The sequence below is a fragment of the Carcharhinus amblyrhynchos genome, chromosome 4 (genome assembly GCF_965287045.1).
Source record: "Carcharhinus amblyrhynchos chromosome 4, sCarAmb.v2.hapA, whole genome shotgun sequence".
Classification (NCBI taxonomy): Eukaryota; Metazoa; Chordata; class Chondrichthyes; order Carcharhiniformes; family Carcharhinidae; genus Carcharhinus; species Carcharhinus amblyrhynchos.
In genome coordinates this window covers 74,271,578-74,286,273 of record NC_137327.1, presented here as the reverse complement: position 1 = coordinate 74,286,273, position 14,696 = coordinate 74,271,578, and the positions used below count along the sequence as shown (strand labels likewise).

General features: G+C 41.5%; 1 protein-coding gene across 4 annotated transcripts in view; it reads left to right on the top strand.

The window, feature by feature from the left end:
• The window catches only part of LOC145342118 (sodium- and chloride-dependent neutral and basic amino acid transporter B(0+)-like), a 68,740-nt gene that overhangs the window by 19,929 nt on the left and 34,115 nt on the right, over positions 1–14,696 (top strand). For 3 of the 4 annotated variants that reach the window (XM_080187354.1, XM_080187355.1, XM_080187353.1), the window contains exon 4: positions 5,713–5,851. In XM_080187354.1, coding sequence (XP_080043480.1) covers positions 5,713–5,851 — 139 coding nt within the window. Of the gene's footprint in view, positions 1–4,740; positions 4,900–5,712; positions 5,852–14,696 lie in introns of those variants that run through there. The other variant, XM_080187356.1, reaches the window with a different exon arrangement.

Below are 14,696 nucleotides of genomic sequence, written 5' to 3'. Positions count from 1 at the left end.
TCCCTAGTTGCCACAAACTGGCATCTGTTCAATGCACCTAACCAGTATGTCTTTCAGAATGTTGGATGAAAGTGGAGCACACAGAGCAAAACCATGCAGACATGGGGAGAATGTGCAAACTCCCCACACACAATGACCTATGCTGGGAATCGAAACCAGGTCCCTGGTGGTATGAAGCAGCAGTGTTTGCCACCGTGCTACCGTGTTGTCCCCATTATTGTAACCATCATTGTGAGTTTCACATGGTGCGTTGCCTTCCTGTAGACAGGGGAAAGCATATCACAGGGAGGGTGCAGAATGTTATACATGGGAAAGGGAGTGAGGCAAATGTTGTGGTACACGTCTGACCAATGACATAGGGAGGACAGGTTTGAGGTCCGATGGTCTGATTTTTGAGAGCTGAGGAGAAAGTTAAAAAATACGACCCAAAACTTAAGTAATGTCTGGGTTCCTTCCAGTGAAACGAACTGTCAAGAATAGAAATGAGAAGATAGGGAGGGTTCATGTGTGGCTTACAGCATGGTGTCGGAGGGAGAGCTACAGATTCTTGGTGCATTGGGATAAGTTCTAGGATATGAGATGCCTATTCAAAAGAGAAGCATTGACCTCAACAGGACTGGGTTCAGTATCCTTGGGAGAAGATTCACTGTTGTGGTTTGGATGGTTTTGGATGGGCAGCAACATATAGAAGTAAACAAGAGGCAGAGGGTGTCAAAATGAGAATGCTGATCACACTAGAGAAGAAAGTAGCCCTACATTTGGTAGGAGTAGGCTAAGAAAGTCAATAAGGAATACAAGTACAGCTTAGACTGCATATGCGTGAATGCACAAAATGTTGTAAACAAGGTTGGAGAATTCCGAGTAAAATAAGACAAGGGAGAGAATGTTTACTTACAGTAACAGAAATATGGCTTCAAAATGTAATATTCAAGCTTACATGTGTTCAGAAAAAAATACAAAAGGTGAAAAGGGAGATGGTATGGAATAATGAATAGAGAATACATTATAGTGTTTGAAAAGAGAGGACATCCTTGAATTAAACAAGGGAAAATGCATTTAGTTTGAGTTGAGAAGCAAAATGAGTAAGACCACTCTACTGAATATATTCTATAGGCTCCAAATAGGTAAAGAAACAAATCTGCAGATGAATCACGAAGATGTGCCAGAAGCATAGAATCTTTACAGTATAGAAAGAGGCCATCCAGCCCATCGAGTCTGCACCATCTCTCTGAAAATGCATCCTACCCAAGAGCTTCCATCCTCTCTATCCCTGTAACCCCATCCTTTTACCATGACTAATTGACCTAATCTACACATTTTTGGACATTATGGGAGGATTTAGCATGTCCAATCCACCTAACATGCAAATCTTTGGACTGTGAGAGAAAACCAGAACACCTGAAGGAAACCCATGCAGACATGGGGAGAAACATACAAATTCTACACAGCCAGTCACCCATGGCCAGAATTGAACCCAATTTCCTGGTTCTGTGAGGCAACTGTGCTACCATGCTGCCCAACAGTAGAGTGGTGAGACCTTGTTGGCTTGATTACAATATCAGTCATGAGTAATGAGAGAAGATGATTTTTAGTGAGCTAATATCTGGGCAGGAAACATTTAGATGAGCAAAAATTTATGAAGCAGTGAAGATGGGAGACCAACTAGAATAGCATTATTATAGTCAAGCAAAGGTATGAATGGTAATTTGAGCAACAGATGAATTGAGGCAGTGCCTTAGGCAGTCTATGGTCAGGTGTTGGAAGTAAATAGTTCTGGCAATGAAGTGAGTATGTGCTGAGAAGTTCATCTCAAAATCAAACACAACATCAGTATGTGATGGATCTGGGTCAGCATCAGACATTGGACAGAGATGGAAACAGTGGTGAGGGAATGGGTTTTGTGGCAGGACCAAAAACATTCACCCGAGAAGGATGTCAAGTAGATTTAATCCGAATCCCAGTAACATAGATTGTTATATGTGACTTTGCTAAGAGCTACTTCAGGGTTGGCGGGGCGGAATTCTGATTGGTAGGATTCAAATATGGAATTATGAGAATGATGTGCACCTATTTGCTAGTTGGCAACTGGTTCAAGGCCTTTGGAGAGGAAAGGAAGGTTGCAGATGAGATGTAACTTCAAGAACAGAAGGGTCAAAGGAGGGTTTTATGAGGAGATTGATAAAGAGGATGGGGGGACTGTCTGAATAGAGGGAACCATTAACAATATCGGCAACAACAGAGGACAGAAAGGCTGTTGGGAACCGGTTTGAGGGATTGGGAGATGGATTTTATCAGCCTAGAGAGAGCAAGGCACTTGATGCTAAAGGGTCTTTACAGGTTTTAGTAAGATGCAAAAGGAAATTGGAATTGATAGAGAAATGGTGATAAGGAAATTGATGGGATTGAAGGTGAATTAATCTCCAGATCCCAGAGTACTTAAGGAAATGCCCTTGGAAATAGTAGATCCATTGGTCAACATTTTCCAAAATTCTTTGGACTCTGGACTGGTTTCTGCAGATTGGAGAGAATTAATATAAGCCTGCTATTCAGAAAGGAAGTTAGAAAGAAGACAGGGAACTATAGACTAGAGAGCTAAATATCAGTATTGGAAGTTGCTAGAGTCCATTATCAAGGATTTCATAGTTCAGCATTTGGAAAGCAGAGGTATAATCAGACAAAGTCAACATAAATTTACAAAGGGGAAATCATGCTTGACGGAAGTATTGGAATTCTTTGAGAATGTAACTAGTAGAGTTGACCAAGGAGAACTGGTGGATGTGCTTTATTTAGATTTTCAGAAGACTTTTGACAAGGTCTCACATAACAGACTACTGTGTAAAATTAAAGTGCATGGAATTGCGGGTAGGGTCTTGAGATGGATCGAAAGTTGATTAGCAGATAGGAAGCAAAGAGTTGGCATAAATGGTATTTTTCCAATTGGCAAGCAGTGATTAGTGGGATACTGCAGGGATCTGTGCTAGAACCCCAACAGTTCACATTATATATTAATAATTTGGAACAGGGAACTAAATGTACAATCTCCAAATTTGCAAATGATACAAAGTTGGGTAAGAGAGTGAGCTGTGAGGATGAAGAGATGTTTCAGCATCATTTGGACAGGCTGAGTGAGTGAGCATATGAATGGCAAATGCAATATAATGTGGATCAATATGAGGTTATCCACTTTGATAGCAAAAATAGGAAGGCTGAATATTATTTGACTGAGTGTAAATTGAAAGAGGTGGATCCTCAGCAAGACCTTGATGTCCTCGTGCGTCAGTCACAGAAAGTAAGCATGCAGGTACAGTGGGCAGTAAAGAAGGCAAATGGTATGAAGGCCTTCATCACAAGAAAATTTGAGTATATGAATGGGATGTTTTACCGCAGTTGTATATGAGGATTGTGTGCAGTTTGGTGTCCCTATCTGAGGAACAATGTCCTTGCTATGAAGGATTGCAGTGAAGATTACCAGGCTAATTTCATGGATGGCAGGTCAGTCATATGAGGAGAGACTAAATCAGTTAGGATTATATTCACAGGAGTTCAGAAGAGTGAAGAGGGATCTCAGAGAAAATTATAAAATTCTGACAGGATTAGACAACACTTATCAACTTTTACAGATGCACCTTAGAAAGCATCCTTTCTGGATCTATCGCAGCTTGGTATGGCTCCTGCTCTGTCCAAGACTGTAAGAAACTACAAAGGGTTATGAAAATAGGCTAGTCCATCATGCAAACCAACCTCCCAACCATGGACTCTGTCTACACTTCCTTCTGCCTCGGCAAAGCAGCCAGCAAAATCAAGGACCCTACGCATCCCGGACATACTTCCACCTTCTTCTGTGGGGAAAAAGATACAACAGTACCAACCAAGCATCAATCACCCCCCCAATAGGCCCCATCCCCAGAATGCCCTGTCCCATCTGGCTCTGCCCCTGATTTCCGACATGGCGCTGATTGTGGGCTACAAAAAAGCGCTTCAGAGACTCGTAATCGGACAGATGCCAGAGAATGTGTGGCCCTTGATTTTGATGGTCAGCCATGATAAAAATGATTGGCAGAGCAGGCTCGAAGTGCCTCCTCCTGCTTCAATTTTCAATGTTTCTATGTTTTGATGAATCTAGAGAAAGATTTGAATCAGTGCTAGGACAGGGCTGAACATTCTTTGTCTGTTGACTTTATGTGACAGATTGACATTAGCCATTTAAATGATCTAGCTTAAGTGTAAATTGCGCCCAATATATCAGAAGCAACTCTCCTGATCACCTACTGCCCGAGAGCTAAGTCATTTACAACCAGTTTTAATAAGGAGAAGATGTCTGTTCACTCTGATTCTCTGCAAAATGCTTATATTTTCATGAATTTTTAAACTTTTTTAAACGGCCTCTGACCCTGTTTTTTCTGTATTGTGACATTTTCTCCCATCTCTCAATAATTGTATCAGCTCATTTTCTGTCAGTTATGCTGAACTTGTTCTATTGGCCTTTTGAAAAAAACTGTTTTGTGAATGAAACATTGTGGTATCTTATTTATAATATGCTGTAGAATGACAACTTAAGCCTAGTTTGAACCATAAGTCCAAAAAACTATTCTAAACATGAATAGCATAAAAATATTGCTCTACTGATAACAAAATAAAATTGCTTAGTTTTACCAACTACATTCACATGAAGTGATTTACTTCACATCAATAGAGTCTAATCAAATTATTTTACTTTCATTCCATTTTAAGGTGTTGGGATCAATATGGTCTTTGTGTCAGGTTTTGCCACGATTTGCTATACCTGCGTCAGTGCCTACAGCCTGTATTACTTGTTTGCCTCCTTCCAATCACCCCTGCCTTGGGCAGACTGCTTCAGTTGGTGGGGTGCAGATGAAACATGCAGCAGGACTCCCAAAGGTACTGTCTGAACTTTGACTGGGTAAAGTTTAGAGATCGACTGTTCAATTATCATACTGCGCAACAGAATAGGGGGAAAAAATGTTGTCATTAGTTTCAATGGTCATCTTTATTTGATATTATAGTAGAAATGCTTTGATTGAAATCAAGAGTCAAATACTGTTGGGCTTTCAGGATAGTTGAACCAAAAACAAAACAAATTTTATTGAATGGATATTTTCTTCCTCACTCTTCCAGTTTCTTACAAACATATTTCACTTCTCTCTATTTTAATGTTTTGCATTCTTTTTTTTTCTATGTTAGTACTTACATCTCTTGTAAATGAAAGTGTTATCTTGTTTCTTTCTAGTAGCAGACACTTCAACACGCATGTCTTCTGAAAATTCATTTATGGGACATGGGCATCATTGGCTAGATCAGCATGTACTGCTATCCCTAGTTGCCCTTGAGGAGGTGCTGGTGAGCTATCTTCCTGAACCACTGCAGTCTCTGAGGTGTTGGTACACCCACAGTGCTGTTAGGGAGGGAATTCCAGGATTTTGACTCAGCAACAGTGAAGGAATGGCAATATGTTCCTAATTCAGGAAAATGATAACTTGGAGTGGAACCTCCAGGTGACGGTATTCCCAGGTATCTGCTGCTCTTCTCTTTCGACATGGTAATGGTCATGGGTTTGGAAGGTGCTGTCTAAGGAACCTTGGTGAGTTCCTGCGGTGTATCTCGTAGATGATACACATTGCTGTTCATTGGTGCAGAAATGACAGCATCATTCCCAGTGAAATTTAATTCTCAAACACATTCCCCATTTTCTAGATCCACTCTGCAACCTCACTCTGGCTGATGGATATTTTGAAATTGTTAATACAACATGGTTGCATGGAAACAATGAAACTTGTCCAAATGGATCGGAAATCTACCTTCCTCGCCAGGGTCCAAGTGAGCAATACTGGGAGTAAGTAAATGACAGCACCTATAACCGTAGATCTTTTTTAAAATTCAGTTACAGAATGTGGATGTCACTGGCTAGACCAGCATTTATTGTCCATCACTAATTGATCTTGAGAAGGTGCTGAGGAACTGCCTTCTTGAACTGTTGCCTGACTGTGTGGAGTGCTTCTGGAATTGGGTGAAAACAGGGAGTTCAAGTTATAAGGAGGTATGTAGTCATTAAACTTGCTTTCAAGGTGAGCTAAATTAGTTATTTGAGAAGTTAAAGGCTGCACTTTAGTCCATTTCTACAACAAGAATCAGCTTTGTCAGCTCTCAACTGAACTTAGCTGGTTGTTTGAACAACTAGTTAAAACCAGCTCCAGGGTTTTGTAAGTTATGCCTATAAAAACCAGGATCTTACAGTGCTGCTCTGATTGCATGGTGAGTTTTGCTTGGCTGTGTGAGAGTGCATTTGGAGTTGGGTGAAAACAGGGAGTTCGGTGAAACAGGCAGCAGAGGCAACAAGGGGGAGTGCTGATTGGTAAGTAAGTGTTGCTCTTGATTCTCTGAAAGTGACAGAGTTCAGACTAAAAAAAAATCACAGGAGGGCTGTGATTTGATTGGCTAACAGGGCATACACTAAATTTGAAAACCCATTTAAATTACTGACATTGCATTGGGACTGAGGTAAAAAGGAGATTTTAAAAAAAATTAAATTAAAAAAATTAAAAACCCAATTTAGAAATGAATTAAATAAAATAGAGATGGAGGGTTAGGTGATGTGTTGTTCATGCATGATTTGGGAGCTGCTGGACTCCATTGTGATTCCCAGTGAGCACACGTCTGTAGTAAGTGTGGCTGTTTAAGGAACTCTGGCTCAGAGTGGATGAGCTGGATTCTGAACTTCAGATGTTGCGGCACATCAGGGAGGGGAAGAGGTACCTGGACACTGTTCCAGGAGGCAGTCTCACCCTGTGGATTGAATACCTTGAACTCGGCCACTGGACAGGGACAGGAAGGTGTGGCTGTGAGTGAGACAAGTAGAGGGACCCAGGGTTGCAGGAGCCTCAGTCCCTGAACTTATCCAACAGGTTCCAGATTCTTGCTTCTTGTGTGGACGGGAACAGATACTGCAGTGAGGTTGAGCAAACTGACTGAAGCACCTTGGTACAGGGAGATGTTCAAGTGGGGAGAGAAAAAAGAAATTTAGTCGCAACTGGGGATAGTATAGTTAGGGGCATTGTCTCTGTTCTCTGTGACCAGGATCGAGAATCCCGAAGGTTATGTTGCCTGCCTGGTGCTCAGGTTGGGGATGTCTCATCTGGGCTGCAGAGGATCTTGGAGTGGGAGGTAAAGACTCAGTTATCATGGTCCACGTAGATACCAAAGACATAGGTAGAACAGGAACAAAGGTTCTGCTAAGGGAATATGAACAGCTAGGAGTTAAATTATAAAACAGAACGAAAAAGATAATAATCTCTGGATTACACCCTGAGCCGTGAGCAAATTGGCGCAGGGTCAATAAGATTACGGAGGTAAATGCATAGCTCAAAGATTGGTGTGGGAGGAATGGGTTTGAATTCATGGGACATTGACACCAGAATTGGGGAAGAGGGGATCTGTTCCGATGGGGCAGTCTTCATGTGAACCGTGCTGGGACCATAGTCCTGGTGGATCGTATAATGAGGCTGTAGATAGGGCTTTAAACTAAATAGTTGGGGGGTTGGTTCATTTTATGGTAAGTTAAAAAATCAAAGTTAAAGGAGAGGGTAGAAGTACAGGTTAATGGAGCTGAAGGCTCAGGAGAGGTTAGTAAAGTTTCCAGACCACATAATAGAACACAGAGTATAGAAGGTGGCAGGAATCTAATCTCAGGCAGAGCAAAAAAGATGACAAGTATTCGAAGGGAGGTAGTCAGTGCAGGACTAGGAGTGTTGTACCTAAATGGGTGCAATATACGGAACAAGGTAAATGAGCTTTTTTTTTGATGAAATTGGCCGGTAAGATGTGGGCATCAAAAAACTGCAAGGGGATCAGGGCTGGGATCTAAATATCGGAAGGACAGGCAGATGGGAAAAGGGGGTGGATTGTATTGCTAGTAAGGAATGATGTTAAATTGATAGCAAGAAGTGATATAGGATCAGAAGGCACAGACAGAATCTCTGCGGTAGAGTTGAGGAACTGCAAAGTGAAAAAACACGAAAGGGAGTTATGTATAGGCCTCCTAGTAGTAGTCAGGGTCTGGAGCAGAAAATATATCAGAAGCTAGAAAAGGCATACAAACAAGGCAATATTACAATTATCATGTGGGATTTCAATATGCAGGTGGACTGGGAAAATCAGGAACGTAATGGATCCCAGGAAAAGGAATTTGTCTAAGAGGTTTTTTTGGAGCAGCTTGTGACAGAGACTAGTAGGGAACAGACAATTCTGGGTTTGGTGACGTGTAATGAGGCAGGCTTGATTAGGGAACTTAAGGTGAAGGAACCTTTTGGGAGCAGTGACCACAATATGATAGAATTTACCCTGCTGTTTGAGAGGGTGAAGCTGGAATCAGATGTAATGGTATTACAATTAAATAAAGGTAACTACAAAGACATGAGAGAGGAGCTGGCCAGATTGGAAAGCGAGCCTAGCAGGGAAGACAGTGGAACAGGTATGGCAGGGGTTTTTGAGGGTTATTCGGGAGGCACAATAGAAATTCATCCCAAGGAGGAGGAAACATGCTAAGAGGAGGACGAGGCATCCACAGCTGATGAGGTAAGTCAAGGACAGCATAAAAGCAAAAGAAAAGCATGCAAAGTGACTAGGATTAGTGGGGAGCCAGTGGAATGGGAAGCTTTCAAAAACGAGCAGAGGACAACTAAAAAAGCAATAAGGGAGAAGATGATGAAATATGAGTGTAAACTAGCTAGTAATATAAAAGAAGATAGAAAGAGTTTTCAATATATAAAAGGTAAGAGAGAGGCAAAAATAGCCATTGGACCACTGGAGAAGTAATAACAGGAAACAAAGCAATGGCAGAGGAACAGAATTGTTACTTTGCATCAGTCTTCATGATGGAAGACACCAGTGGGATTCCAGAGTCCAGGAGAGTTAGAGGGCACAGGCATGTGGTAACCATCATGGAGAAGGTTCTGGGGAAAGTGAAAGGTCTGAAGGTGGATAAATCACCTGGACCAGATGGACTGCACCCCAGGGTTCTATAAAAGATAGCTGAGGAAATTATGGAAGTATTGGTGGTGATCTTCCAAGAATCACTGGAGGCAGGAGGGGTCTCAAAGGACTGGAAAATAGCTCATGTAACATGCTGTTTAAAAAGGGAGGGAGGCAGCAGATGGGAAATTATAGGCCTGTTAGCCTGACTTCAGTCATTGGCAAGATTTTGGAGTCCATTATTAAAGATGAGATTGCAAAGTATTTGAAAGCGCACAATAAAGTACGACTGAGTCAGCATTATTTTGTCAAGGGGAGGCTATGTCTGATGAATCTGTTAGAGTTCTTTGAGGAGGTAACAAGAATGTTAAATAAAGGAGAACCAGTGGACGTGATTTATATAGATTTCCAGAAGGCCTTTGACAAGGTGCCGCATAGGAAACTGTTCAATAAGTTAAGAGCCCATGGTGTTAAGGGTAAGTTCCTAGCATGGATAGAGGATTGGCCGACTGGCATAAGGCAGAGAGTGGTGATAAAGGCGTCTTTAACAGGATGGCAGTTGGTGACTAGTGGTGTGCCTCAGGGGTCTGTTTGGGACCACAACCTTCTATAATATACAATAACAATTTGGAAGAAGGAACTGAAGGCACTGTTGCTAAGTTTGCAGATGATACAAAGATATGTAGAGGGACAGGGTAGTATTGAGGAAACAAGGGGGCTGCAGAAGGACCTGGACAGGTTAGGACAGCGGGCAAAGATGTGGCAGATTGAATACATTGTGGAAAAGTATGAAGTTATGCACTTTGGAAGGAGGAATGGAGACATAAACTATTTTCTAAATGGGAAAATGCTTAGGAAATCAGAAACACAAAGGGACTTGGAAGTCATTGTTCAAGGTTCTCTGAAGGTTAATGTGCAGGTTCAGTCAGCAGTTAGAAAAGTAAATGCAATGTTAGCTTTCATTTCAACAAGGCTAGAATACAAGAGCAGGGAAATACTACTGAGGCTGTGTAAGGCTCTGGTCAGACCCATTTGGAGTATTGTGAGCAGTTTTGGGCCCCATAGAACGTAGAACATAGAACATTACAGCACAGTACAGGCCCTTCGGCCCTCGATGTTGCGCCGACCAGTGGAACCAATCTAATGACCCTCTAACCTAAACTATTCCAGTGTTATCCATATGCCTATCCACTGACCATTTGAACACCCTTAAAGTTGGCAGACATAAGGAAGGATGTGCTGGCCTTAGAAAGGGTCCAGAGGAGGTTCATAAGAATGATCCCTGGAATGAAGAGCTTGTTGTATGAGGAACGGCTGAGGACTCTGGGTCTGTATTCGTTGGAGTTTAGAAGGATGAGGGGAGATCTTACTGAAACTTACAGGATACTGCGAGGCCTGGATAGAGTGGATGCGGTGGGGATGTTTCCAGTAGTAGGAAAAACTAGAACCAGAGGACACAACCTCAAACTAAAGGGACAATCCTTTAAAACAGAGATGAGGAGGAATTTCTTCAGCCAGAGAGAAGTGAATCTGTGGAACTCTTTGCCGCAGAAAGGTGAAGAGGTCGGGTCATTGAGTGTCTTTAAGACAGAAATAGATAGGTTCTTGATTAATAAGGGGATCAGTGGTTATGGGGAAAATGCAGGAGAATGGAGATGAGAAAAATATCAGCCATGATTGAAAGGCGGAGCAGACTCAGTGAGCCGAGTGGCCTAATTCTGCTCCTATGCCTTATGGTTTTATAGTCTGTCTGTATGTTCTAGGTACAGCCACAGTACTTTAGGGAGGAACCTCCAGGATTATGACACAAGCATAGTGAAGGAAAAGTGATATATTTCCAAGTCAGGATATCTTGGAGGGCAATCTGTAGGTGGTGGTGTTACCATGTGTTTACTACCATTGTCCTTCTAGATGGTAAAGTAGTCATGGGTTTTTTAGGTGTTGTCTAAGCAGTATTGGTGAGTTCCTGCAGTGCATCTTGTAGATTGTACATAACACTAGCACTGTGAGTCAGTGGTAAAAGGAATGAATATTTGTGGCTGGTATACCAGTCAAGTGGGCTGCTTTGTCCTAGATAGTGTCAAGCTTCTTGAATGTTGTTAGAGCTGCAGTCATCCAGCCAAGTGGAGAGTATTTCATCACAGTCCTGATTTGTGCCTAATAGATGGTAGACAGACTGTGGGGAGCCAGTGAGTTACTCACTGCAGGATTCCTAGTCTCTGACATATTCTTCCAGCCACAACATTAAGATGGTTAGTCCAGTTCAGTGTTTGGTCAATGATAACCCCAGGAAGTTGGTAGTCGGGATTCAGAGATGGTAAAGCCACTAAATATTAAGTGATGATGATGAGCTTCTCTTTTGTTGCAGATAGTTATTGTCTGTCATTTGTGTGGCATGAATGTTACTTGCCATTTATCAGCCCAGGCCGGGATATTGTCTAGGTCTTGTCTTTACTTGGGTATGGACTGCTTCAGTATCTGAGGAGTCATGAATGAAGCTGAACGTGTCTTTTAAGAAGCGTTTAGATAGTTACGTGGATAAAATGGGTCGTGAGAGATATGGGCCAAATGCGGACAATTGGGATTAGTTTAGGGGTTTAATAAAAAAGGACAGCATGGACAAGTTGGGCCAAAGGGCCTGTTTCCATGCTGTAAACCTCTGTGACTCGATGTGTAATTTCAGCCAACATCCCCACTTTGTTATGATGGAAGCTAAGTCATTGAGGATGCAGCTGAAGGTGGTTGGGTTGAGGACACTATAATGAGGCACTCTTGTAGTGGTGTACAAGGACAAGAAGCAACCCAAAGCATGGTTAATTAATTGGGGAATGCCAATGGGATGAGAATATATCTGAGTCAAATACATTGGACTCAAATGTTGGCGTAAAAGATAGTAGCTGAAAAATGGCTCGCCTTCAGAGATTTTTAAAAAAGTTAAAAGTCACCATGGTCCCAGATAACAATAATCTGACTGATGGTGATTTAACCTGAGCATCACCACACCTCAGACAAGGTTGGGATAACCTTATCCAGTACGGGAATTGAACCCACACTGTTAGCATCACTCTCATCACATGAACCAGCCATCTGAGTTAACCGATTTGCCAATGTGTATACAATCTTTTCAAAGAGATAGTATGGCAGGCATTACAAGATATAATCCCTCAAAATAAAAAGGTTAGACAAATAAATCTAGAAAAACTTAGTTGATGAGAGAGGTAGAAGTAAAGATGAAAAAGAAGTACTCACATGATAGATGTCAGGCCGAAAATACAATAGGGAATTAGGTTAAATATTGAAGGATCAGAGTGGAACTGAAAAAAATTGATCAGGAAAAGAGACTGGCAGCTAACATAAAAGTGAATCCCAACATTTTCTATAAGCATGTAAATAATAAAAGTCTGGTAAAAGTAAGCGTAGGGATGAAAAGAAAATTAGATTGTGAGGCAGAAGAAATAGCAGGATTATTAGATGAGTACTTTCCACCTGCCTTTTCAAAGGAAAACGCTACCTCGGCTGAGGTGAGAGTGAAGGTAACTGGTACACTTGAGGAATTTTACAATTGATAACAAGGGCTTGTTAGAAAGGTTACCTTTTCCTAACATTGATAAGGCACCAGGACCAGATGAGATGACTCCATGGACACCAAGAGAGGTGAAAGTGGACTTTTCAGAGGCATTGATGTTAAACTTTCAGTCTTAGACACAGCGGTTGTTCTGGAAGACTTGAGAATTGTGAATGTGATACTCTTGCTCAAAAAAGAGGTGTGAGGGTAATTCTGACAACTACAGACCTGTCAGTTTGACTTGACTGGTTGGGTAACTTCTGGAAATTATAGTTCAGGACAAAACATCGCTTTGATTGTTGCAGGATAATTAAGGAAATCTAGAATGGATTCATTAAGGAAAAATCATATTTAATGAACTTGCTGGAGTTTTTTTGTGATGATAATAGAGAAGGTTAATAAGGGCAATGCTATTGATGGGGTGTATATGGATTTTTAAAAGGTATTTGGTACAGAGCCACAAAATATACTTGAGTAGAACTTTAGCTCATGGAATAAAAGGGAAAGTAGGCACTTGGATAAGAAATTGGCTGAGTGACAGGAAACAGAGAATAATGATAAATAGTTCTTGTTCAGATTGGAGGAATTTTTGTAGTGGAGTTCCCAGGAGTCAGTGTTGGGACCCGTGCTGTTCCTATCAGATACTGATGATTTATATTGTGGTATTTGTGGTATGTTTTCAAAATTTGCCAGTGATAAGAAGATTGGAAGCATTGTCAACTGTGATGAGGTTAGTCTTGAATTTCCAAAGTACAGAGACATATTGGTGGATTGGGCAGATGAAGTTCAATGCGGAGAAGTGTGAGATGATTCACTTTGGCAGAAGCATATGGAGTAACAGTACAAAAGAAAGGGAGAAATTCTAAAGGAGATGCAGAAAAAAATGGATCTCAGTGTACTTGTACATAAGTTATTTAAGTTGTCAGGGCATGTTGAGACCGGTTAATAAAGCACATGGTATCTGAGATTTTATTGACAGAGACATTAAATATAAGAGTATGGAGGTCATGCTAAACATGTGTTAGATACTAGTTAGACCCGATCTGGAGTACTGCATCCAATTCTGGGTGTCATACTTGAGGAAAGATGTGAAGGCATTGGAGAGAGTACAGAGGAGAGTCACAAGAATGATTCCAAGGATAAGGAACTGTAGCTATGAGGATAGAAGTTGGGTTTGTTTTTCTTGAAGGAAATAACGTTGAGAGGAGACCTGATAGAGGTAAGATCCTGAGTGGTATGTGCAGCATAATCAGTGATAAAATAGTGAGAAGATTTTCCTCTAAAGACAGCATCAAGAACTTGAGCACACAGATTCAAAATAATTGCTCAAAGGGGTAAAGCAGTATGAGGAAACAATTTTCACCGAGAGAGTGGTTGGTTGTTACAATAAACCTCCTGAGAATGTGATGGCAGCAAGTTTAATCAAGGCATTCTAAAGACCATCAGATTGTTATTTAAAAAGAAAGAATGTGCAAGGCTCATGGGGGGGGGTGGGGGCGGGGGTGTTGGTGGTCTGGTATGGACAAGTGGGAAAGCAAGAGAATGGGGTAAGGTAGAATGCTGTTTCAGCACGTTAGTGCAGACATCAGTGTGTTGGTTGACCTCCTTCTGCACTTTAAAGATTCTGTGATGTTTTGGATTGAGATGAAGGTCTCCACAAACCACCACCATCGTCACTGGTGTTTTCTAGGGTTTTCCTATAATTCCATTGATTCCAATTTTGCTAGGGCTCCTTGATGCCATACTCAGTCAAATGCAGCCTTGACATCAAAGGTAGTCACTTTCACTCTCAGTTCACCTCTGGAGTTCAGATCTTTTGACCATGTTTGAACCAAGGCTGTAATGAGGTCAGGAGTGACCCCAGCAGATCACAAACTGAGCTTCAGTGAACAGGTTATTGCTAGCAAGTACTACATGATAATATTGCTAATGGTCCCTTCCATGACTTTAGTGACTTGTTGGATTTGTTCTGCCTTTTGACCTACTTAGGCAATTCTCCACATTGCCATGTAGATGCCAGTGTGATGTAGATCTGTGCTCGAGTAGGTTTTCCTTCAGCTATTTCTTAATGTCATATGGACTAATGATGTTGGGGACCTCTGGATGAGGCTAAGGTGAATCTTCCACTCAGCACTTCTGGCTGAAG